The 24,753-nt window shown below is 43.6% G+C and overlaps 2 protein-coding genes across 2 annotated transcripts in view; both read left to right on the top strand.

Moving 5' to 3' along the window:
* Positions 1-21,053, top strand: part of pik3r6a (phosphoinositide-3-kinase, regulatory subunit 6a) — a 38,661-nt gene extending 17,608 nt beyond the window's left edge. Inside the window, exons 3-6 of the mRNA XM_046330053.1 lie at positions 14,094-14,167; positions 19,675-19,789; positions 20,049-20,119; positions 20,693-21,053. Coding sequence (XP_046186009.1) covers positions 14,094-14,167; positions 19,675-19,789; positions 20,049-20,119; positions 20,693-20,808 — 376 coding nt within the window. The 3' untranslated portion in view covers positions 20,809-21,053. The remainder of the gene's footprint in view (positions 1-14,093; positions 14,168-19,674; positions 19,790-20,048; positions 20,120-20,692) is intronic.
* On the top strand, positions 15,804-17,856 carry LOC124015110 (stonustoxin subunit beta-like). Its single transcript, XM_046330052.1, has one exon. The coding sequence runs from the start codon at positions 16,426-16,428 to the stop codon at positions 17,266-17,268; it is 843 nt and encodes a 280-aa protein (XP_046186008.1). The 5' UTR covers positions 15,804-16,425; the 3' UTR covers positions 17,269-17,856.
* Positions 21,054-24,753: the final 3,700 nt, after the last annotated feature.

The following is a 24,753-nucleotide window of genomic DNA, read 5'->3' as shown; positions in this document are numbered from 1 at the left end:
CCTATTGATAATGCTACTAAACTGACCTTCTCCCTCAGTAGCTAGTGATGTCACGAGGCTGGGAACTCGGAAATATCTGACTTCAGACTTCAGTGGTTCAAGACAACCAGGAACTTTGAAAAAACAAGATCCGACTTGGATCCAACTTTCCGACCTGAAGATCACGGACGCCATGATTTGAGCTTGTTTTTTTTCATCTTTCCCAGTTGTCTTAAACGCACCGTTACTCAGTAGCTAGTGCTGTCCATTCATAATGACGTCACTAGGCTGACCCCTCACTCAGTAGCTGGTGCTGTCCCTTCTTAATGATGTCACCTGGCTGACCCCTCACTCAGTAGCCATGTCCACAACATTCTAATTATACCGCTGCCACTTAGCCCTGAATTAACAATGATGTAGCATACTAATGATGACACTGTAGCTGACCCCCTCACTCAGCAGTGATATTCTGCTCTATCTACACTACAGTGTGAATAATGTTCTGCTCTACAGTACGTCACTACACTGACCTATGAGTCATCACTTCCTCAGAAGGGAAATGTGTCATGTGGTAGGAGACCAGAACTCACTATGGTCTGATGTCTCATCCTCCTAGTCACGGATGATGTACCCTGTCTGTCTGACACCACTCTCCAGCCTCTAGAGCAGGGATGGGCAATTCCAGTCCTCGAGGGCCTGATTGGGGTCACAGTTTTGCCCCAGCCCCAGTTAACACACCTGATTCCAATAATCACCTAATCATGATCTTCAGTTTAGAATGCAGTTTGATTAATCAGCTGTGTTTGCTAGGGATGGAGAAAACATGTGACACCAATCAGGCCCACAAGGACTGGAGTTGCCCACCCCTGCTCTAGAGGAATGTTAGTATTTTGACCAGTGGTTGACCACCACTTACTGACAATGTGTGGCATGTAAGGAAATGACTGTGTCTGTGTTTATATTCAGTCTGCTTCAGCCTTTACCCAGGCTGCTTTGAGTTAAACTCCCAGGATAGGGGTCAGAGGTCAGCCTGATATATCCTCGGTGATTGGCACTTTGAGACCCGTGGTTTGCATGGTGATTGGCACGTTGAGATCCGTGTTTACCATGGTTTCACACTTCTGGGATTTCCCCCCATCCTGTGTGTTTCAGCGTTGGGATGACGTCATGATTGGCCTGTGAAGGAGTGATGGATCAGTGATTGACAGATTGCACTGTGATCTGAAAACAAGGCTTCAGCATCAGCACTTCCATCATATATTGGGACCTAATGACTGGAACATGGTGTATAAACTAGACTGGGACAGGCAGCAAGGCTACATGTTACTGTTATGGATTTATGACCCTCTGTCAATGGATAAATTGGCTGCTGGTTGAGAGCACATATATACTTGCCTGGGCCCTTATTCACAAAGTGTCTCGGAGTTCTGATCTAGGATCAGGTCCCCTCTGTCCATGTAATGTTACTCATTATGAGCTAAAACACTAAACTGATCCTAGATCTGCACTCCTACTCTGAGACGCTTTGTGGATACGGGCCAGGGTAACTTTACTTCCTAGTGTGTTCCTACGTAGGTTCAGGATCGTACTAAAACAACGTTGATGTGTTCACAAGGAGAGAAGTAACTGTCTAGGAGACATTTTTCTTGCAATCTACCTTTACAAGTTCTTCAGCCAATTCTTAAAATGTTAGCTTCTTGTACATCTCTCTTTATTAAGACTTCGTATTTTATTAAGAAGCAGTCTCTTGGCTGTATTGGTGAAGATCAAAGTAGATCAAAGTAGGTATCTGTAGTCAATTCAAAGAAAAGAAAAGAAAGTTTTTGGCTTGGGTGTCTTATGGCTTGGGTGTAAAAGCTGTTAAGAAGCCTTTTGGACCTAGACTTGGCGCTCCGGTAGCAGAGAGAACAGTCTATGACTAGTGTGGCTGGAGTCTTTGACAATTTTTAGGGCCTTCCTCTGACACCGGCCTGGCATAGAGGTCCTGGATGGCAGGAAGCTTGGCCCTAGTGATGTACTGGGCCGTATGCACTACTCTCGAAGGCCGAGCAGTTGCCATACCAGGCAGTGATGGAACCAGTCAGAATGCTCTCAATGGTGCAGCTGTAGAACCTTTTGAGTCTCCTGAGGGGGAATAGGTTTTGTCGTGCCCTCTTCACGACTCTTCATGTCTTAGTGTGTTTGGACCATGATAGTTTGTTGGTGATGTGGACACCAAGGAACTTGAAGCTCTCAACCTGCTCCACTATAGCCTCGTCGATGAGAATGGGGGCGTGCTCGGTCCTCATTTTCCTGTTGGCCACAATCATCTCCTTTGTCTTGATCACGTTGAGGGAGAGATTGTTGTCCTGGCACCACACGGCCAGGTCTCTGACCTCCTCCCTATAGGCTGTCTCATCGTTGTTGGTGATCAGACCTACCACTGTTGTGTCATCGGCAAACTTGATGATGGCGTTGGAGTCGTGGCTGGCCATGCAGTCATGAGTGAACATGGAGTACAGGAGGGGACTGAGCACGCACCCCTGAGGGGCCCCTGTATTGAGGATCAGCATGGCGGATGTGTTGTTACCTACCCAAACTACCTAGGGGCGGCCCCGTCAGGAAGTCCAGGATCCAGTTGCAGAGGGAGGTGTTTAGCCCCAGGGTCCTTAGCTTAGTTATGAGCTTTGAGGGCGCTATGGTGTTGAACGCTGAGCTGTAGTCAATGAATAGCATCCTCACATAGGTATTCCTTTTGTCCAGGTGTGAAAGGGCAGTGTGGAATGCAATAGAGATTGCATCATCTGTGGATCTGTTGGGGCGGTATGCAAATTGGAGTGGGTCTAGTGTTTCTGGGATAATGGTGTTGATGTGAGCCATGACCAGCCTTTCAAAGCACTTCATGGCTACAGGTTACCATAGCAGGTACATGGCACATGGCAGGTTACCTTAATATTCTTGGGCACATGGACTATGGTGGTCTGCTTGAAACTTGTTGGTATTGCAGACTCAGTCAGGGACAGGTTGAAAATGTCAGTGAAGACACTTGCCAGTTGGTCAGCGCATGCTCGGAGTACACGTCCTGGTAATTAGTCTGGCCCTGCGGCCTTGTGGATGTTGACCTGTTTAAAGGTCTTACTCACATCGGCTACGGAGAGCATGATCACACAGTCGTCTGGAACAGCTGATGCTCTCATGCATGTTTCAGTGTTTCTTGCCTCGAAGCGAGCATATAAGTAATTTAGCTCGTCTGGTAGGCTCGTGTCTCTGGGCGGCTCGTGGCCCTGCCACATCGGACGAGCGTCAGAGCCGGTGTAGTACGATTTAATCTTAGCTCTTTATTGACACTTTGCATGCTTGATGGTTCATTATTTCTTTTTTTTACCCTTTTTCTCCCCAATTTCGTGGTGTCCAATTGTTGTAGTATCTACTATCTTGTCTCATCGCTACAACTCCCGTACGGGCTCGGGAGAGACGAAGGTTGAAAGTCATGCGTCCTCCGATACACAACCCAACCTAGCCACACTGCTTCTTAACACAGCGCGCATCCAACCCCGAAGCCAGCCGCACCAATGTGTTGGAGGAAACATCGTGCAACTGGCAACCTTGGTTAGCGCGCACTGCGCCCGGCCCGCCACAGGGGTCACTGGTGCGCGATGAGACAAGGACACCCCTACCGATCAAGCCCTCCTTACCCCGGACGACGCTAGGCCAATTGTGCGTCGCCCCATGGACCTCCCGGTCGCGGCCGGTTATGACAGAGCCTGGGCGTGAACCCAGAGTCTCTGATGGCAGAGCTGGCGCTGCAATACATAGCAGTATTTCTTATAAGTTTCCATGGTTAGAGTCCCGCTCGTTGAAAGTGGCAGCTCTACCCTTTAGCTCAGTGCGGGTATTGCCTGTAATCCATGGCTTCTGGTTGGGGTATGTACGTACGGTCACTGTAGGGATGATGTCATCGATGCACTTATTAATGAGGCCAGTGACTGATATGGCATACTCCTCAATGCCATGGGAAAAATCCCAGAACATATTCCAGTCTGCGCTAGCAAAACAGTCCTGTAGCTTACCATCTGGTTTATCTGACCACTTTCTTATGACCGAGTCACTGGTGCTTCCTGCTTTTGATTTTACGTGTGAGCAGGAATCAGGAGGATAGAATTATGGTCAGATTTTCCAAATGGAGTAAAGGTGGTATAGAGGTTTTTCCCTCTGGTTGCACATTTAACATGCTGGTAGAAATTAGGTCAAAAGGATTAAAGTTTCCCTGCATTAAAGTCCCCAGCCACTAGGAGCACCACCTCTGGATGAGAGTTTTCCTGTTTGCTTATGGCCGTATACAGATCACTGAGTGTGGTCTTAGTGCCAGCATCGGTTTGTGGTGGTAAATAGACAGCTACGAAGAATGTAGATGAAATCTCTCTTGGTAAATATGCAAGCAAAACCTTGAGACTTCCTTAGATTTTGTGCACCAGCTGGTGTTTACAAATATACTTAGGAACCTCACCCCTTTTATGACCAGAGGCCGCTGTTCTATCCTGCCGAAAAAGCGTAAAACCTGCCAGATGTATGTTATTCATGTCGTCATAACAGCCACGACTCAGTGAAACATAAGATATTACAGTTGTTAATGTCCCGTTGGTAGGATCTTATTTTCCAATGATTGCACGTTGGCCAATACAACAGATGGCAGTGGGGGTTTACTCGCTCACCTACGAATTCCCAGAAGGCAGCCCGACCTCCGCCCCCTTTTTCTCCGTATTTTCTTTCTTCTCAGTCTTTTCTTCACACAAGTGACAGGTTTGGGCCTGTTCCCGAGAAAGCAGTATATCCTTTGTGTCGGACTCATTCAAGGAAAAAGCTTCTTCCAGTTTGAGGTGAATAATCACTCTTCACTGTTTTGTTCGAAAGTTATTTTCAGTCATAGGAGACGGTAGCAGCATCATTATGTACAAAATACGTTTGAAAAAATAAGTTACAAACAACTTTAGAAAAATATTGAAATAACATTTTTAAAATGCAACTACGACCTGGCCAAGATAAAGCAAAGCAGTTTGACACATACAACAACACAGAGATACACATGGAATAAACAAACTTACAGTCAATGATACAGTAGAAAAAGTATATTTACAGTATATGCAAATGAGGTAGGAAAAGGGAGGTAAGGCAATAAATAGGCCATGGTGGTGAAGTAATTACAATATAGCAATTAAACACTGGAATGGTAGATGTGCAGAAGATGAATGTGCAAGTAGAGATACTGGGGTACAAAGGAGCAAGATAAATAAATAAATACAGTATGGGGATGAGGTAGTTGGATGGGATATTTACAGATGGGCTATGTACAGGAGCAGTGATCTGTGAGCTGCTCGGACAGCTGGTGCTTAAAGCTAGTGAGGGAAATATGAGTCTAGCTTCAGTGATTTTTGCAGTTAGTTCCAGTCATTGGCAGTAGAGAACTGGAAGGAAAGGTGGCCAAAGGAAGAATTGGCTTTGGGGGTGACCAGTGAGATATACCTGCTCAAGCGCGTGCTACCTGCTCAAGCGCGTGCTACGGGTGGGTGCAGCTATGGTGACCAGTGAGCTGAGACAAGGCAGGGCTTTAACTAACAGAGACTTGTAGATGACCTGGAGCCAGTGGGTTTGGCGACGAGTATGAAGCGAAGGCCAGCCAACTGAGAGTGGTCGCAGTGGTGGGTAGTATATGGGGCTTTGGTTACAAAACGGATGGCACTGTGATAGACTGCATCCAATTTGTTGAGTAGAGTGTTGGAGGCTATTTTGTAAATGACATCGCCCAAATCAAGGATCGAGGATCAAGGATCGGCACCATTGTAAAGTGACTGTTCCACTGGATCTCATAAGGTCAATGCACCAATTTGTAAGTCGCTCTGGATAAGAGCGTCTGCTAAATGACTTAAATGTAAATGTAATGTAAATGACTTAAATGGTTGAAGAGCATGCATTTTGTTTTACTTGCATTTAAGAGCAGTTTGAGACCACGGAAGGAGAGTTGTATGGCATTGAAGCTCGTCTGGAGGTTAACACAGTTTCCAAAGAAGGGCTGGAAGTATACAGAATGGTGTCATCTGCATAGAGGTGGATAAGAGAATCACCAGCAGCAAGAGCGAAATGATCGGTAATCTGTTTGTTAACTTGGCTTTCGAAGACCTTAGAAAGGCAGGGTAGGATAGATATAGGTCTGTAGCAGTTTGGGTCTAGAGTGTCACCCCCTTTGAAGAGGGGGATGACCACGGCAGCTTTCCAATCTTTGGGAATCTCAGACGATACAAAAGAGAGGTTGAACAGGCTAGTAATAGGGGTTGCAACAATTTCGGCAAATTTGAGAAAGATAGGGTCCAGATTGTCTAGCCCGGCTGATTTGTAGTGGTCCAGATTTTGCAGCTCTTTCAGAACATCAACTATCTGGATTTGGGCGAAGGAGAAATGGGGGAGGCTTTGGTGAGTTGCTGTGGGGGGTGGATGGCTGTTGTTCAGGGTAGGGGTAACCAGGTGGAAAGCATGGCCAGACATAGAAAAATGCTTATTTAAATTCTCAATCGTAGTTGATTTATCGGTGGTGACAGTATTTCCAAGCCTCATTGCAGTGGGCAGCTGGGAGGAGGTGCTCCTATTCTCCATGGACTTTACAGTGTCCCAGAACTGTTTTGAGTTTGTGCAACAGAATGCAAATTTCTGCTTGAAAAAACTAGCCTTAGCTTAGCTATAAATGATTAAAATAGCACAGTTCGTTAGGAGCACTTAAAATATCAGCCATCCTCTCCGGCATCATTCTACGGGTGTGCAAGTAAGTGCATGTGTAATCACTGATACCCTGTTAACAGCCAGTTAACTGAATATCTGGTGGTTTCCTCTTTTCTGTCTTCCTCCCTGCAGCGGCACTACATATTTGTCCTCTTCTGACGAAGACCTGGATGTTTGTCTAACCCAGCCTTTTTTAAAGGGCCCACCACTATTGGTGGGTCACGACGTGTCAGAGTAAATGTATAATTATTTCATTCATTACTGGAACTGATTTTGCTAAATGCAACTGCACTCTCTGTTCAGTGCACTCTCTGCTTAGCAGCTGTGTCTCTGCTCAATTTGCCAGCTGCGCGAGTGGGAGGGAGATGCCTTGTGCTTTGCTGTTTACGAGATCTTTTTTTCTGTAGTTTTATTGAAGATCACTTCGCGACCCACACGCTGCAGGGCTGTGGTTCAGCAGCAGATGATGCGCTGTCAGCCACTGCCTTGTCATTCTCACTCGCTTGGTTTCATACAAACTTTGAGAAATAACCAGAAGCGCCCACAATGTGTTTTGTGCAGGGAAGTGCTTAGTAATGAGTCGCTCAAAACGAACAAATTAAAATGACACGTCCTGACAAAACATCCACAGCATGACGGTAAACCCAGGGAGTTATTTCAGAACACCTACAAAGTGGTTATGAACAACATCAATTGCCCAACGTTTAATTATTGCCTTAGCAAGTTTATCCGGACTTAAATTATCATCAAAGGGCATCCGTGCAGTCACTCCACGTTTGTTGAAGTCAGTTCAATTGACGCAACCTCCCGTTTGGCAGCAAAGGCTTCTCAAATGATAAATAGGAACATAATTACAACAACTAAGGAGATGGGGGATCTGACTGAAGAAAGTATTTCACTGAACAGACTTCTCTCGTGGATAAGAGGACTCTATCCTCTGTCTTTGGAATCACAATCTAATTTTGTGGTTAAAATGTATCTGCAGAAACATCTGTCTCATATGAGCTCAGGAATAAGGTGCAAGGTGATAAGTAGGTTTACACGGGTGTGGGTGGGTTCATACTTCACCTTTCTTCAGGGTATTGAATACTACGAAGTTCCATTTACAATCGCTGACAGGGTATAACGTTTCGGCTCCACTTTTTTTTGTTGGGGCACACTGCTTCAGAAAATAGTGCTTCGACAGTGGAAAAGTAAGTCAGCTAGCATTGACCGAGGTAAAGACAGTTGCAGGTTGGATATTCGCCTGTAGTTTTCCTTAGGTCCACCAAAAGCAGTTAGGGACCGTCAACAAAGTGACAAATCAAAATGTTCACATTTCAATAGCTCTTTAACCATTACTCCAAACACTTTCAAAACTGGTTGTCGCTAACCTGATGGCATAGAGACACATTGCACATCCTTTAGTTTGTCCATTTTCAGCTCCTTGGTCATGTGACCTGGTGACTTCAAACCAGGTTCAGAATGTCCACTCCGTGGGCCTACACATTGCACACCCTTTAGTTTGTCCATTTTCATTTCATATGGTTTTACATTCATTTTTAAAAATTTGAATTTCAAAAGCTCTTTGGTCATGTGACCTGGTGACTTCAAACAAGGTTCAGAATGTCCACTGACTACCCTTCTATATTGCACACCCTTTAGTTTGTCCATTTTCATCTCACATGGTTTTACCTGCATTTTTAAACATTTGAATAGCTCCTTGGTCATGTGACCTAGTGACTTCAAATAAGATTCAGAATGTCCACTCCGTGGCCCTACACATTGCACACCCTTCAAAAAGAAACCAAAGCGGCTGGGCGCGTGTGCCATTGTGCCCTAGCATGCATACATTTATTTTGCCCCCCCACACCAAACGCGATCATGACACGCAGGTTAAAATATCAAAACAAACTCTGAACCAATGACATTAATTTGGGGACAGGTCGAAAATCATTAAACATGTATGGCAATTTGGCTAGTTAGCTTGCACTTGCTAGCTAACATTCATTTGTCCGATTTAGCTAGCTTGCTGTTGCTAGCTAATTTGTCCTGGGATATAAACATTGATTTGTTATTTTACCTGAAATGCACAAGAACCTATACTCCAGCAATTAATCCAGACATAAAACGGCCAACCGAATCGTTTCTAGTCATCTCTCCCCTTCCAGGCTTTTTCATCGTTTAACTTACATGGTGATCACATCTAAACTTTCATTGTAGTACCACGTCTACCGGCAAAACAGTTCGTCTTTCAGTCACCCACGTGGGTATAACCATTGAGGAGATGGCACGTGGGTACCTGCTTCTATAAACCAATGAGGAGATGGGAGAGGCAGGACTTTCACCGTGATCTGCGTCAGAAATAGGAATGAGTTCTATTTTAGCCCTTGGCGTCGCAGACCCTCGTTGGCGCACGAGAGCAGTGTGGGTGCAATAATTGAATAACATGGATTTCGACATTTATTTTGCGACGCTCGCGCACGTGACGTGTCCAGTCTGGTCAGCATGTCAGTTTGTCTATTTCCATCTCACATGATTTTACAATAATTTTTCTAAATGTAACATTTCAATAGCTCTTTGGTCATGTGACCGAATGTCCGCTGACTATCCTTTTATATTTCACACTTTTGTTTGTGTACTGTAAAATCACGCGGTGTAACGTACATTTTTCATAGTTTCAAAGTTGCAATAGCTCATTGGTCATGTCAATTACACACCTAGGAAGCATGCAGTGGATATACACCCATATTGCATAACCTCTTGTCATGTATCTTCTATATTGTTGTACATTAATATTAGTTTGACAATTAAGGGGGTTCTTTCTCTTTATCCCTGGTTGATGTACATGTCAGAGCCTCTTCGGTGTGGATGGGGTATAGCATACATTTTCAACAACAAAGACTGCACTTCCAGTTTGTGTTCTTTACTCTGATGAACTCTTGTCTTCATTCCGAGGCACAGCACATGGAACCACCGTTGGCATGCAATACAGTCAATCAAAACAAAACAAAATGTAAAACACGTTATAAATAATATCAAATATCAATGCAGTATGACGAATTAGCCATCCATTGTGTTATATCATAAATTGCCTTACATGCCGTCACTGTTGTCAAAAGATTATAAACATGTTAAATAAAGTTACTAACCCAGTCAGTCTTTGGGCCACATCCAGGTTCTTTATCAGGGGCACACATGAAGCAGTTGTTGGCTTTGTTGAACTCTGAAATCATAGGCATGAACTGAACATGTCCCACACAACTACATAAAAATAAATAATTTACATTTACTTTGAATTAAATGTCATTACATACCAGACATTTTTAGTATATCCTCAGCCATTTATTTCCGCAGTTGCTCCATGTGTTTTTGAAGGTTCCATATGAATTTGGGATGTTGGGGAAGTTCTGTGCACCTTCCTTGGCCATCTACACCACAAAATAAAATAGAGTTTTTGACCTAATTGTCATATAACAGCTAACCATTCATTATTGAAAATATAACTATCAAACCTGCATTACAAAGACCCCACAGCTGAAGGTGTCCTGCTGCATGGTGGGAGTTATTTCCCCTCCTTTACACTTTGTCCACCCAGTCGTCTTTTCCATGGCAGGATCTTCATTTTGAACTATTCTCTTTTTTATGTAAACATAATGGAATTCTGATTACTTATAGGCAAATGAATACACAAGCCAAATGTGCACGCTGTTTTCCTTATCACTATAATCTAGTAGTAATTTATTAGTAGAGGTATTTTCCTTTATTCCCCATTCTACACACACAGCCTAAATTATAGGCACTAAACCATTTACAGGACAATAATAAAAGTAGCATATAGGATCCAACCCTGTCACAGAGTGAATAAATGTAGAGCGTCTGTAGACTTGAAGAAAAAAATATTAAAGTGGCAGTTTCATCAGTATGTGCTTAAAGAAAGTCATATCACAAAGATCACAGATGACAGTGCCCACCAAATATATGACAATAGAGAATGAATTGTAAGCACCAAAGTGTGTTTGTCAAAATAATATCTGAAAATGTCAGTTGTTGAACATAATACTTCTATTTGCAATAGCAATTTATGTTATATGCAGTTGAGGAATATTCCATGTACCAACACTACATGTAGGACGGACATAAGACATTCCCACATACAGTATTCTTTGAATGTTTTATTTCACCTTTATTCAACCAGGTAAGCCAGTTGAGAACAAGTTCTCATTTACAACTGCGACTTGGCCAAGATAAAGCAAAGCAGTGTGACACAAACAACAACACGGAGTTACACATGGAATAAACAAACAAACAGTCAATAACACAATACAAAAGTCTATATACAGTGTGTGCTAATGAAGTATGATTAGGGAGGTAAGGCAATAAATAGGCCGTAGTGGCGAAATAATTACAATTTCGCAAATAAACACTGGAGTGAGATGTGAAGAAGATGAATGTGCAAGTAGAGATACTGTGGTGCAGCAAAGGAGCAAAAAATAAAATAAATAAAATATGGGGATGAGGTAGTTGGATGGGCTATTTACAGATAGGCTACGTACAGGTGCAATGATTTGTAAGCTGCTCTGATAGCTGATGCTTAAAGATGGTGAGGGAGATATGAGTCTCCAGCTTCAGTGATTTTTGCCATTCATTCCAGTCATTGGCAGCAGAGATCTGGAAGGAAAGGCAGCCTAAGGAGGAATTGGCTTTGGGAGTGACCAGTGAAATATACCTGCTGGAGGGCGTGCTGCTATGATGACCAGTGAGCTGAGATAAGGCGGGTCTTTACCTAGCAAGGACTTATAGATGACCTGGAGCCAGTGGGTTTGGTGATGAATATGAAGCGAGAGCCAGCCAACGAGAGCATACAGGTCACAGTGGTGGGTAGTATATGGGGCTTTAGTGACAAAACGTATGGCACTGTGATAGACTGCATCCAATTTGCTGAGTAGAGTGTTGGAGGCTATTTTGTAAATGACATCGCCGAAGTCATGGATCGGTAGGATAGTCAGTTTTACAAGGGTATTTTTGGCAGCATGAGTGAAGGATGCTTTGTTGCGAAATAGGAAGCCAAATCTAGATGTAATTTTGGATTGGAGATGCTTAATATGAGTCTGGAAGGAGAGTTTACAGAGTTTGTTTGTAGTTGTCCACATATTCTAAGTCAGAACCGTCCAGAGTCGTGATGCTAGGCGGGTGGGCAGATGAGGGCAGCGATCGGTTGAAGAGCATGCATTTAGTTTTACTTCCATTTAAGAGCAGTTGGAGGCCACGGAAGGAGAGTTGTATGGCATTGAAGCTCGTCTGGAGTTAAGTTAATGCAGTTTCCAAAGAAGGGCCAGAAGTATACAGAATGGTGTCGTCTGCATAGAGGTGGATCACAGAATCACCAGCCGCAAGAGCGACATCATCGGGCCGACTCTTTTGAGTCGGCCCGAGAATTGAACACTATGGCACCCCCATAGAGACTGGCAAAGGTCCGGACAACAGGCCCTCTCATTTGACACACTGAACTCTATCTGAGAAGTAGTTGGTGAACCAGGCGAGGCAGTCATTTGACAAACCAAGGCTGTTGAGTCTGCCGATAAGAATGCGGTGATTGAGTCGAAAGCCTTGGCCAGGTTGATGAATACGGCTGCACGGTATTGTCTTTTGTCGATGCCGATTATGATATCGTTTAGGACCTTGGGCGTGGCTGAGGTGCACCCATGACCAGCTCGGAAACCAGATTGCATAGCGGAGAAGTTACAGTGGGATTCAAAATAGTCGGTGATCTGTTTTGTTAACTTGGCTTTGAAGACCTTAGAAAGGCAGGGTAGGATAGATATAGGTCTTTAACAGTTTGGGTCTAGAGTGTCTCCCACTTTGAAGAGGGGGATGACCGCGGCAGATTTCCAATCTTTGGGGATCTCAGACGATACGAAAGAGAGGTTGAAATTAATGTAAAACCATATGAGATGAAAATTGACAAACTAAAGGGTGTGCAATGTGTAGGGACACTTAGTGGACATTCTGAACCTTGTTTGAAGTCACTAGGTCTCATGACCAAGGAGCAAACTAAAGACAAGTACAGAAACAGACTCAATGCTGATCATGACCTTAAGGTTGCACTGTCAAAAACTGAGCCCAGAATAGACATTCTTGATGAAAACTTCAACCAGCCACACACCTTTCATTAGGAGTGTGTGTGTGTGTGTGTGCGCTTGCGTGTTTGTTTTCTGGTCTACGTCTGTGTGATATGATCAATTTATTCCAGTTCAGAATGAAAAGGATTTATTGTATTTTAACACCAACCATTCCAACCTAGACAGATATGTAAGAGTGTTTTTAATGGGGGAAAATAAACATGAATCGCTATTTATATGGGTATTTCATTTCATTGTCATGTGTTTTTGTCTTTATTACATTTGTTTTAAACATAAGGGCAATTAAATGTACCGATATGTACCTATAGTTACAGGTTTTCATAAGCTTGGGTCCCAGGAAAACACAGAATTTCTCATTTGGGTCCCAGGCTGAAAAGTTGAAGAATCCCTGGTCTAACCACATGGAGCAGAGCGCCTAGTCCTACTCCCTGTATTGTAATGCTTGGAAAGTGTTACATGGAGGGAGGGAGAGAGAGAGGGAGCGAGAGAATCCTTTCCTCATTCATTGAAGGAGGGAGGTTTTGGCACAGGCAATGTATGGAAGCCCGGCAGTGTTTATTTAATATATGGATCTTGTCTTTAACCTTTGATGACACTGTTTAGAATCTGATATCTAATAAGTCAGACATTCTGTTTAAATCTGTGCCAGTGGGTTTAGTACAATGTGGTGGGAGAGAGAAAGACAGCTGAGTACAGGCTGGGCGGGGGGGAGGGGGGGGGACTTTCTACCATTGACGTTAAATAACATTGGAGATGTGAGGCTGGCTGCTCAGAGACAGTAATGGTATTGGATGTGGCTCTGTAGAGAATACCAGGGAGGTCTTATGTCACACCTGAAAGAACTCTAACTCATGGAATGATTTTAGAGTTCAACATTACAGTCCAAGTGTGATGAATCCTGTTGAGTCTAGTGGCTGTTCTCTGAAGCTTGGGATGCCACATGGGAGGGATTCTGCACCTTGCCCACCGCCATCCCTGTTCATCCTACCTGACAAGTAGAAAGGTCGAGGAGGTGAGGCTCTCAGTTAGCTGACAGTAATGGATGTCTCTAGGCTCTGTGATGCTGTTATACTGGGTTACTGGTATCAAAAATGTATACACTCACTACTGTAAGTCGCTCTGGATAAGAGCGTCTGCTAAATGACAAAACATTTGAATAAATACATGTAAACTCCGATTGGACCGTTTGCTGAATCATTCTGAATAATGCAGGGGTTTTAAATAATTACATTTTTATGTCTTTAGGATGGATGACATTCAGCTGTGTAAGGAAATCACTCGCCTCAAGAAGGAGCTCCAGAAACTGGTGTCCATACCAGGTATAATCTATGTTTACATTGTGTGTCCAACTATTATTTATTTATTATTAATATTGTTTTCTTCACTTTAGTTAGGGCAATGAGTATGAGAATAGTGTTTTGGATGGAGAGGTCAACTACTGAGAGGTCTTGAACTGCAGACTGAGGTACAATGGATTGCAGAGGGTTAAATTCCAGACATACTGTAAAACCTGCCGTCAATGGCAGTAAAGATTGCCTCTGATTGGACAGACAATCTCGTCCTGACCTCTGTCCAAGACCACACCCTCTACAGTTTCAGAGTACACACAGAATCAGGAAGTGGCGTTGTGTCATAAGCATAAACAATTCTCGACAAACATTACCCATCTTTCATACTCAGCTGGGACCATGTGGGGCCTTTCTCACTCAGGGTAAATTCATTTGTGCTTAATGAAACTGACATTGTTCAAATTCAAATGTCTTTATATCCTGTGATATGTGTAAATTGTTGTGCTGTAAAATAGTTGGTAACACTTTACTGTAGGTGTCCTTATGCATGCATTCATAAAGCCTTATAACAGCTATATTAAGGGCAGAGGGGGTGTGGTATATGGCCAATATACCACGGATAAGGGCTGTTCTTTTGCACGACGCAACATGTGGTATATTGGCCACATATCACAAACCTCAGAGGTGCCTTATTGCTGTTATAAACTGGTTACCAACATAATTAGAGCAGTTAAAATACATGTTTTGCCATACCCATGGTACACCATCTGATATACCATGGCTTTCAACCAATCAGCATTCAGGACTCAAACCACCCAGTTTATAATGTCTGATAAACCACAGCTTTCAGCCAATGATCATCCAGGAGCCAAACTACCTAGTTTATAAAACACATTATAACATTTGTCATAAGCTGTTATAAGTAGTTTTAATGAATCATGATTCACAGCATGAGATGTTATAAAACCAGATATAATTCATTTTAAAAATTACTGTTCATCCTGTTGTCATATATTGAGTTTGTTCTACCACTGATTTAACCCCTGTTGACAGTGGATATATTTCGCACAATTGACCCAGGTTCGTCCGGGTTTGGCCTTGGTAGGCCATCATTGTAAATAAGAATTTGTTCTTAACTGACTTGCCTAGTTAAATTAAATTTAAAAAAATATTAAAAAATACAGTGACATGTTACCAAATAATTAATAAGTGAGGTCAGTAGTCCCTTCACCATCCACAAAATGTAATAGCTGTATAATTTGTACTTAATTCTTGAAATGATTCTTCAGCACAGCAGAATCCTGTGAAGAGATTCTGTATACATTGTCATTATAGAAGTGATCAAACTCAAACCCCCCTTTAAACAATGTTTCCCTATTAACATGGAATACTCTACCAAAATATATCCACTGTCAACGGGAACAAACTCCTATCCCGTGTTCATTTCATCAACAATAAATATCAAGAAAAATAATCATCAACAAACTATTTTTCCTGACTAAAACTATGATGATAACAAGACGACATTCCCTGGGAAAAAACGATAACTATTACAAATTGCTTTTCATTTTAGTCAAAGAAAATATATTTCGGTAGAGACAAGAATTTGATATGCGGACCATGGTGGGAGACATGCTTGCGCTAGGGTCTTCTGCGTGGGCAGGCGGTAAAATTGAAATTAGTTCTATTTGTGATGCTCAACGTGCTGCCACAAGGGTTTCTACAGTTGCCCTCTGTGTATGGAAAGATTTATCCAAAGGCCTGTTCTGAAGAAAAACACTCTGTTGGCTGACTTCTGAATCTGAAGACAGGACTCCAACCTGCTCCTCCAGCTCACTGTTATGCTGATTTTGGCGATGTGGAGTGTGATTTTTGTTCTGGGAGAAAACTCAAAGCTGTCAAATCCTGTCTGGTGTGTCTGGCCTCTTGCTGTGAGACTCACCTCAAGCCTCACTATGAATCTCCTACCTTTAAGAAGCACCACTTGGTCCAAGCCACCACACAGCTACAGGAGAAGATCTGCTCTCGTCATGTTAAACTATTAGAGGTTTATTGCCAGTCCGATCAGCAGTTTATCTGTTATCAGTGTTTGTTAGATGAACATGAAGGCCATGAAACAGTCTCAGTGGCAGCAGAAAGGATTGCGAAACAGAGAGAGTTGGGGGAGACATTCCAGCAGAGGATCCAAGGGATAAAGAAGGAGAAGAATAAAAGTAAGAAAGGCTATGAAGTCACTCAAGCGATCTACATAGGGTGCGGTGAAGAACAGTGAAAGTATCTTTACTAACATGATCTGTTCCATTGAGAAAAGGCATTCTGAGGTGAAGAAGCTGATCATAGCCCGGGAGAGGGCTGAAGGGATTCATGTTGAAGAGCGATTGGTGCGACTGGAGCAGGACGTGGTTGAGCTGAGGAGGAGAGGCAATGAGCTGGAGGAAACTGAGGATCACATCCATTTCCTCCAGGCTGTCCAGTCTCTCCGTGTCACTCCTGCATCTGAAGCCTTACCTAGCACTGTCGACCAACATGTCTCCTTTGAAGATGTGAAGAAATCAGTCTCCGGACTAAAAGAACGACTGGAGGATGTATTGGAGGAGGACATGGCCAAGATATCTGGAAATTATCAGCTCACATTGGATCCCAACACAGCACATAACAAACTGTATCTGTCGGTGGGGAACAGAGATGTTAAATGGGACCAGTGTCAGTTGTTGGAATATCCTGACCATCCAGACAGATTTACCTTCTACCCCCAGGTGCCGTGTAGGGAGGGTCTGTCTGGAGCCTGCTACTGGGAGGTACACTGGGACGGGGATGGGTCAGTTTGTATAGCCGTCTCATATAAAGGGATCAGCAGAAAAGACAGAGGCAGTTTGTTTGGGAAGAATGATCAATCCTGGTGTTTAATCTGCTCTGACTATAGCTGCACCTTCTACCACAATGATAAACAGACTGATATCCCTGTCCCCTGCTCTTCCAGAGTAGGAGTGTACCTGGACCACAAGGAAGGAACTCTGTCCTTCTATGGTGTTTCTGACACAATGACCCTCCTCCATAGAGTCCAGACCACATTCACTCAGCTCCTTTATGCTGGGTTTGGGTGTAGGCCTGGTAATTGGACGCAGTTTTAAACTTTGATAATAACATAGACCAGCATCTTGTGATCTGGAAATATTATCTGACATTGTTTATCCATTTATTTATCTTGTCTAATTGTATCCACTGCATGTGTGACATTTATCACTCTGGGTAAATGAATTTGTGCTTAATGAAACTGATGTTGTCTTTGTATCCTTTTATTTGTGTAAATTGTTGAGGATTTTCTGAATCCGGATTTTTCCTGGGTTGTTGTGCTTGTAAAATAATTATTAAGTGAGGTCAGTAGTCCCTTCACCAAGAACAAAACGTAACAGCTGTATAATTTGTAAGTAATTATTACAATGAGGCTTCAGCAAAACAGAGTCGTGTTAATATTAACTTGAGGGAGATATACTATTAAAGAATTAGGAATTAGAGTACTTTTTTATGATGGGATAAAGGTCAGCCATTTTGGTCAGGGAGTTGTGCTGTGATAAGATATCAGCTTAATTCACTAACATGTACTGAGAAAATATATTATGTTACTTGTTTTCTTGTTATTCGTGTTCAATATTTCCATTCTGGGATAGTTGTTCACTGAATTGCTCCCACTAGTTACTCGCGCTGCTACATTGGCTACAATGTAAACCCATGTAGCTAGCTAACATAAAAGCTAGCTTTTTTTTAAAGGATTTTATGTGCTCTGCGTTCTCCCATACTAGACAGTATGCTCCCTCAGCTGTTCTTGGAAGATCACCCTAGAAAGAACGGGAGAATGCAGAACGTAAGTGAGAATTTTGGAACACAACCATTGTTTAAAATAAAGACATTTAAGAGTTTCTCTGCACTGTTTGTTAGCTAGCTAGCCAGTTTTAGAGGAATGATTCCATAAATTAACTGCCAATATGCCAACATTCCATTCAAACAATGCAGCCAATCCACAGCCATGCATTGGCAGAAATCAGTTGAGGATAGGACTTATACAAGTTGTAAATGCAGCAAGTACTGATATTGTATCATATAAAAGCTCTCACACCTTTCCAAAAAACAAAAATTGAGACATTTATGATCTGTTTACATGTATTTTGGAGGCTATTTATACAGACAATTGGCATAAAACCCAAATAAACTCAATTTATAATTATATGACAATATTTTAGACAATAATTCCATTACACAATTTCTGATGTATCACATGACTTACACCATGCCCAAACCTGACGCACGCCTGCGTCATCGTGCGCAAATTGATTTTGTCCCCCCACATCAAACACGGTCATGACATGCAGGTTGAAATATCAAAACTAACTCTGAACCAATTATATTAATTTGGGGCAGCATTAAAAAAAGCATTAAACATCGAAAAGCATTGAACATTTATGGCAATTTAACTAGCTAGCTTGCAGTTGCTAGCTAATTTGTCCTATTTAGCTAGCTAGCTTGCTGTTGCTAGCTAATTGGTCCAGGGATATAAACATTGAGTTGTTATTTTACCTGAAATTCACAAGGTCCTCTACTCCTACAATTAATTCACACATAAAATGGTCAACCGAATCGTTTCTAGTCATCTCTCCTCCTTCCAGTCTTAAATTTCTTCGTTGTACTTTATATGGTGATTGGCAACTAACTTTCATAATAAGATGCATTACCACAACCGACCTCAGTTCATCTTTCAATCACCCAATGATCGATCCTGGTGTTTAATCTGCTCTGACTATAGCTGCACCTTCTACCACAATGATAAACAGACTGGTATCCCTGTCCCCTGCTCTTCCGGGAGGAGGAGTGTACCTGGACCACAAGACAGTAATTCTGTACTTCTATGGCGTCTCAATGACCCTCCTCCATAGAGTCCAGACCACGTTCACTCAGCACCTCTATCCTGGGTTTGGGGTAGATTTAGTGGGTTCTGTGATGATAATGGCATTAACACATTAACTTTGATAAGAATGTAAGCAGAAAATTGCATCTGGTGATCTGTTTCTTTTGTCAAGATGTATCCACTGCATGTGGGACCTAACACAATTTGTGCTTCATGAAACTTTTGTTGTAAATTGTTGTGGATTTTCTGATTTCTGATTTTTCATGAGTTGTAAGTGCTTTAAAATAATGATTAAGGCGGGATTCAATCCATATCGCTGAAGTGCAGCGCTCTAGAGCAATTTAAAGTTAAAGGTCATTTCCTATTGAGCCGACATATGCAGCGTTTGCCGGGAATGCAGTCTCATCTAACACGGGAACACTACCTTTACATTTCTATCACCCTGTAGCGCAGCTCTACAGCACCACAGACTGAATCCAGTCGTAGGTGAGATCATTAAATCCTTCAGCAAGCACAAAATGTATGTCGTGTCAATAATGATTACAATGTGTTAATATCGACTTGGGGAATGTGACACTGTGTGATCATACATTATCATGACCAAAGTGATCAAACTCATTAAAAAAATCTGTTACAGACAATGACAAGTCCAACGAGGACAGGCAGAAAGAGGAGGATCTTCTCCAGCAGATCCACAAGCTGGTGGAGACAAGAGATTTCCTTGTTGACGATGTGGAGTTTGAGAGGCTAAGGCAAGTGAGACCGACTGAGGTTCGAAACCAGGTGTCATGCTCACCAGAACACTGTTAGCTCTCTGAGCTAAAGTCTAGGCATTTACCTTGGGGTCCCAACGTACAGTATGTCGTCAGGTCTCAGACCAGGTCATCACGGGAGCGTGGTTCTGAACCACCCCCCCCCCCCCCCTCCCATGAAGTCTTAGTCATCGCTAGCAGGAACAGACAGAAATGTAGCGTTTCAAGTTCCACTCATCCATTTTTCTCTCCTATACAGGGAAAGGGAGGAGGACAAAGAAATGGCTGATTTCCTCCAGTCCAAGTTCCCCAGAAACTCCAAGAAGAAAGGTGTGTGTGTGTGTGTGTGTGTGTGTGTGTGTGTGTGTGTGTGTGTGTGTGTGTGTGTGTGTGTGTGTGTGTGTGTGTGTGTGTGTGTGTGTGTGTGTGTGTGTGTGTGTGTGTGTGTGTGTGTGTGTGTGTGTGTGTGTGGTCATAGTGAGTTATTATTTTCCATTCAAATGCTCAATTGTATGTCTCAACGTTTTCAAGTATTCACTTTGAGGCAGTAAGAGTCAGTGGCCTTGATTTGATGACGATTTCTTTGGACAGTTTGCCGCCTCTTTCTTGTTAAATTCTTTCTTCCCTACTGAAGCATTTATTTTTGAAACTATGTTTTTCACCCACACAAATGCATACATCTTTGAACTGGCTCCCCACCGAGCAAAATTTGTTTTCATCAGCGTGTATTCTGCTCATATCAGATCATCTGAAGGCGTGTGTGTGCATGCATGTGTCTGCGTATCCTTGTGTCTGGGTGAGTCTGAATGTGTGTGTAATTATGTCTAATCTACTACTGCATCACCAGTGCTCCACCTGGTACATCCCCATATCCTCTGACTGACTCCACCTCCTCTTCCCCAGGTCAGATTCCAGCCAGACGGCTAACGTCCAGGGCCCAGCAGACCTCGTCCCCCTTCACCAAGACAGGCCTGTCCCTGCTGAAGGAGTGCTGTGGCTTCACCTGCTCCATCATGTAGGCCGGGCCCTCAGGGGCTCTACCATGGAGCCAAAATAGAACCCTGTTGCATCACAGTTTCAGCTTTCCAACCCGAGTAACACTTGAAGTACGGACAGACAACCAGCCAGTGGAGTAGGTTGGGTATGTCGCCAGGATGAGATTAGTGGTGTTTTATCTCCCAATCTATGCATCCCGTCTGGGCTGTGTTTCTCTTTCACTCCTTTGTTTCTGTCTCTCTCCCTGTCCAACCCCCCCCTCTCTCTCTCTGTCCTCTCTCCCTGTCCTCCCTGTCTCTCTCCCTGTCCAACCCTCCCTCCCCCTCTCTCTCTGTCCCTCTCCCTGTCCAACCTCTCTCTCTCTCACTGTCCAACCCTCCCTCCTCTCTCTCTCTCTCTCTCCCTCCCCCTCTCTCTCTCTCTCTCTCTCTCTCTCTCTGTCCTCTCTCTGTCCAACCCTCCCTCCCCCTCTCTCTCTCTCTCTCTCTCTCTCTCCTGTCCAACCCTCTCTCTCTCTCTCTCTCTCTCTCTCCAACCTCTCTCTCTCTCCTGTCTGTCTCTCTCTCTCTCTCTCCCTGTCTCTCTCTCTCTCTCTCTCTCTCTCTCTCTCTCTCTCTCTCTCTCTCTCCCTGTCCAACCCTCCCTCGCCCCTCTCTCTCTCTCTCTCTCTCTCTCCCTCTCCCTCTGTCCTCTCTCTCTCTCTCTCTCTCTCTCTCTCTCTCTCTCTCTCTCTCCCTGTCCTCTCTCTCCCTGTCCTCTCTCTCTCTCTCTCTCTCTCTCTCTCTCTCTCTCTCTCTCTCTCTCTCTCTCTCTCTCTCTCTCTCACATTAGGGCCCCAGTCCTATCTGCACTTCTAGTTGAGTTCTATACCCAGTGTCCCCTCTCCACATCAGGCTCAACCCCCATGAGGCTGTGCAATGATCGTCCGTCGTCTGTATCAGACTATTCTCATTCATCATTGTCAGAGTCCCTCCTACTGCCTCTCCCCGCCTGTCAATGGTGTCACCAATGCTCTCAGAGCAGTTCATTCTGGACTATCTCACTGGCTTTGGTACCTTTATATACCTAGAACTTGTCCCTTCATCGAGATTGGATGTAAACGTAATTTGCATGAGTCAGATATTGCTATCAAATGATGTACAAAGCTCTGCTTGTCTACCAGTGGCAGATGTTAAATATTGCTGCCCCGGTGTAGATGATTATTTATGATGCCTGAGACTAAACCCAACAGTGAAGATGTACTGTACAGTATTTTCTAATTGGAACATCATACATACATCTCTTTAAGCCCTGTTTAGCCTCCTTAACTCTTTTACCTTTCAAATGCCTTTGAACAGACTTCCCACTGGCTCACTAATTCATAGTCAGCGTTAATTGACGGCAGCCTAATCATGCTGCCAGGTCAACGTTAGCCAGACATGCAACCGATGGGCTAATTAATGTTTCGTGATAAGAGTATGGTTTCGTGATAACGTGACACTAACGTCAGACTTTCACTAAAAAAAAAGAGGTCATTAGACACACAGACTTGACAACTACGTCCAATGAAGAGGCCTTTAGGAGTGACTGAACATACTGAACAACTTAGCTTAGCAGATGACTCATCACTCGCTTCCTTTCCTGTTGCTGTTGTTGTTATTTAATACATGCACTCAAAGTATATATTTTATGGGACTACAAAATGACTCGTCCTTCCACATTGCTGACTTTACACACACTAGAGGTTAGTGTGCAGTATACCGATCAGCAGGAAAGGTTTCCACCGTAACAACAGTCATTTTGAGTGGAACTGCAGCTCACTGCAGCTAACATTGTTGCACTCTATTACTGACAGCATGTTATTATTACTGACAACATGTTAAACTGTATAGGTCTACTGTAAACTGTGTCGGTAATTGTCAGCAATTACTAGGCAGTCCGTGTCAACACGGAACCACAGTTCAGTGTCAAGCCTCTCCATGGCTACTCATTGGAAATGGAGATAGCCCTAGCAGCCCTAGCAACCACGGCGTAGGAAGTCCGAACATACTGTATACAATGAGAAAAAAGCACTACATTACACACACGCTGGTTTCTGTTGGGTGTGTTTTTATTTTTTTATTCTCTGAAATCAGGGTCCCTCTGAAGTCTCCTCTGAAAGCAGGGTTTCTCTGAAGTCTCCTCTGAAATCAGGGTTCCTCTGAAGTCTCCTCTGAAAGCAGGGTTTCTCTGAAGTCTCCTCTGAAATCAGGGTTCCTCTGAAGTCTCCTCTGAAAGCAGGGTTTCTCTGAAGTCTCCTCTGAAATCAGGGTTCCTCTGAAGTCTCCTCTGAAATCAGGGTTCCTCTGAAGTCTCCTCTGAAGTCTCCTCTGAAATCGGTGTTCCTCTGAAGTCTCCTCTGAAATCAAGGGTCTTTTCTTTCCTAGGCAGCCCCTATGACATGCTATTGAATGTTGGTACCGTCACCACACCTCAATTATAAAACACAATTTCATCATGCACCATTTGCCACGCTCATCCCTTATTCCCATATAGAACAAGGTGGTCATTTTGTGTTACCGAGGGGAGGGAAGGAGAGGGGTAGTCTGGCTGACACGACCCACATGACTATACAGCGAAGAGCTGTGACCCACTTCGAGGACTTCGAAAGCTGGTGTTAGCCAGACCAAGAGAGATGGAGGAGAGGAAGGATAAGCTAGTGTGAGTCATCAGTAGTAGAGAGAGATGAGAGAGCTTTGACAAAGTTCCTGTTGTTGTCGCGAGTGTCCTTGGTGAGCTGCCAGAACGGTTAGTTTTGTCAATCAAACAAGCAGCAAGCATAATCCGGTGACCACCACACTCTATCTCTGCACCTCACAACGCTTTCCTCTGAGTAGGGGGGACACGGGGGAAGTGACACGCGGGTGACATGTAACTGTCATCACAAGGTTGCTATGACCACCCTTGTTTTGGCAGCATACCTCCCCTGAGTTGGTTCTCTCTCCTTGTATCACAGCAACAATGCTGGATTCAAGTGTTAGTTGTCAAGAACTCAATACTTCTGCATTGCTCTCCCACCTAATCCGAATCTGTCAACCTCAACTCAATACTTCTGCATTGCTCTCCCACCTAATCCGAATCTGTCAACCTCAACTCAATACTTCTGCATTGCCTCCCACCTAATCCGAATCTGTCCACCTCAACTCAATACTTCTGCATTGTCTCCCACCAATCTGTCAACCTCAACTCAATACTTCTGCATTGCTCTCCCACCTAATCCGAATCTGTCAACCTCAACTCAATACTTCTGCATTGCTCTCCCACCTAATCCGAATCTGTCAACCTCAACTCAATACTTCTGCATTGCTCTCCCACCTAATCCGAATCTGTCAACCTCAACTCAATACTTCTGCATTGCCCTCCCACCTAATCCGAATCTGTCAACCTCAACTCAATACTTCTGCATTGCTCTCCCACCTAATCCGAATCTGTCAAGCCAGTATAGTCACATAACAGTGCCCTCCAGAGGCATCATGCCCATTGAAACTGAGTGACATGTGCCCCCTTAATATCATCCGTTTATAGGATGAAATTGAAGAAAAAAAACACACTCGTAGTGTTTGAGAGGATGTTGCACTCTTTAACTTTAAGCAAGTCGATGTTGATGGGAGGATGAGTATAGCCCAAAGGGTTTATCTTACTTGAAGATTCCAGAATGCACTCCAGTCCGTCTCTCCTTTGTATTGCTGTGTATACTGTGTGTGTGTTTGTGCTCGGGTCCTGCTTTAAAGTGCGATATGATGGAGACAATTCAATTCTCTTTTATTACTCCTCCTCCGCACATACCCCTCTTTAGTCATTTTCTCTCCTTCCCTCTCTTACCCCCCCTCCCTTTTTCTCTCCCTCTTTTGATGAGGTCTCTGGAGCCTGATGTCTCACTCGCTTCATCTCTCTCTCCCTCTCTCTCTCTCTCTCCTGTCTCTCTTTCTGGGTGTTAGGGTGCAGGATGT

Source organism: Oncorhynchus gorbuscha, linkage group LG26, assembly GCF_021184085.1.
Source record: "Oncorhynchus gorbuscha isolate QuinsamMale2020 ecotype Even-year linkage group LG26, OgorEven_v1.0, whole genome shotgun sequence".
Taxonomy (NCBI): Eukaryota; Metazoa; Chordata; class Actinopteri; order Salmoniformes; family Salmonidae; genus Oncorhynchus; species Oncorhynchus gorbuscha.
The sequence above is the reverse complement of the archived record's forward strand: the minus strand, read 5'-3'. Positions and strand labels throughout refer to the sequence as shown.

What these genes read in the sequence shown, in the direction of transcription:
- LOC124015110 (XM_046330052.1), top strand. Translation starts at nt 16,426, where the DNA reads ATGATCTGTTCCATTGAGAAAAGGCATTCTGAGGTGAAGAAGCTGATC.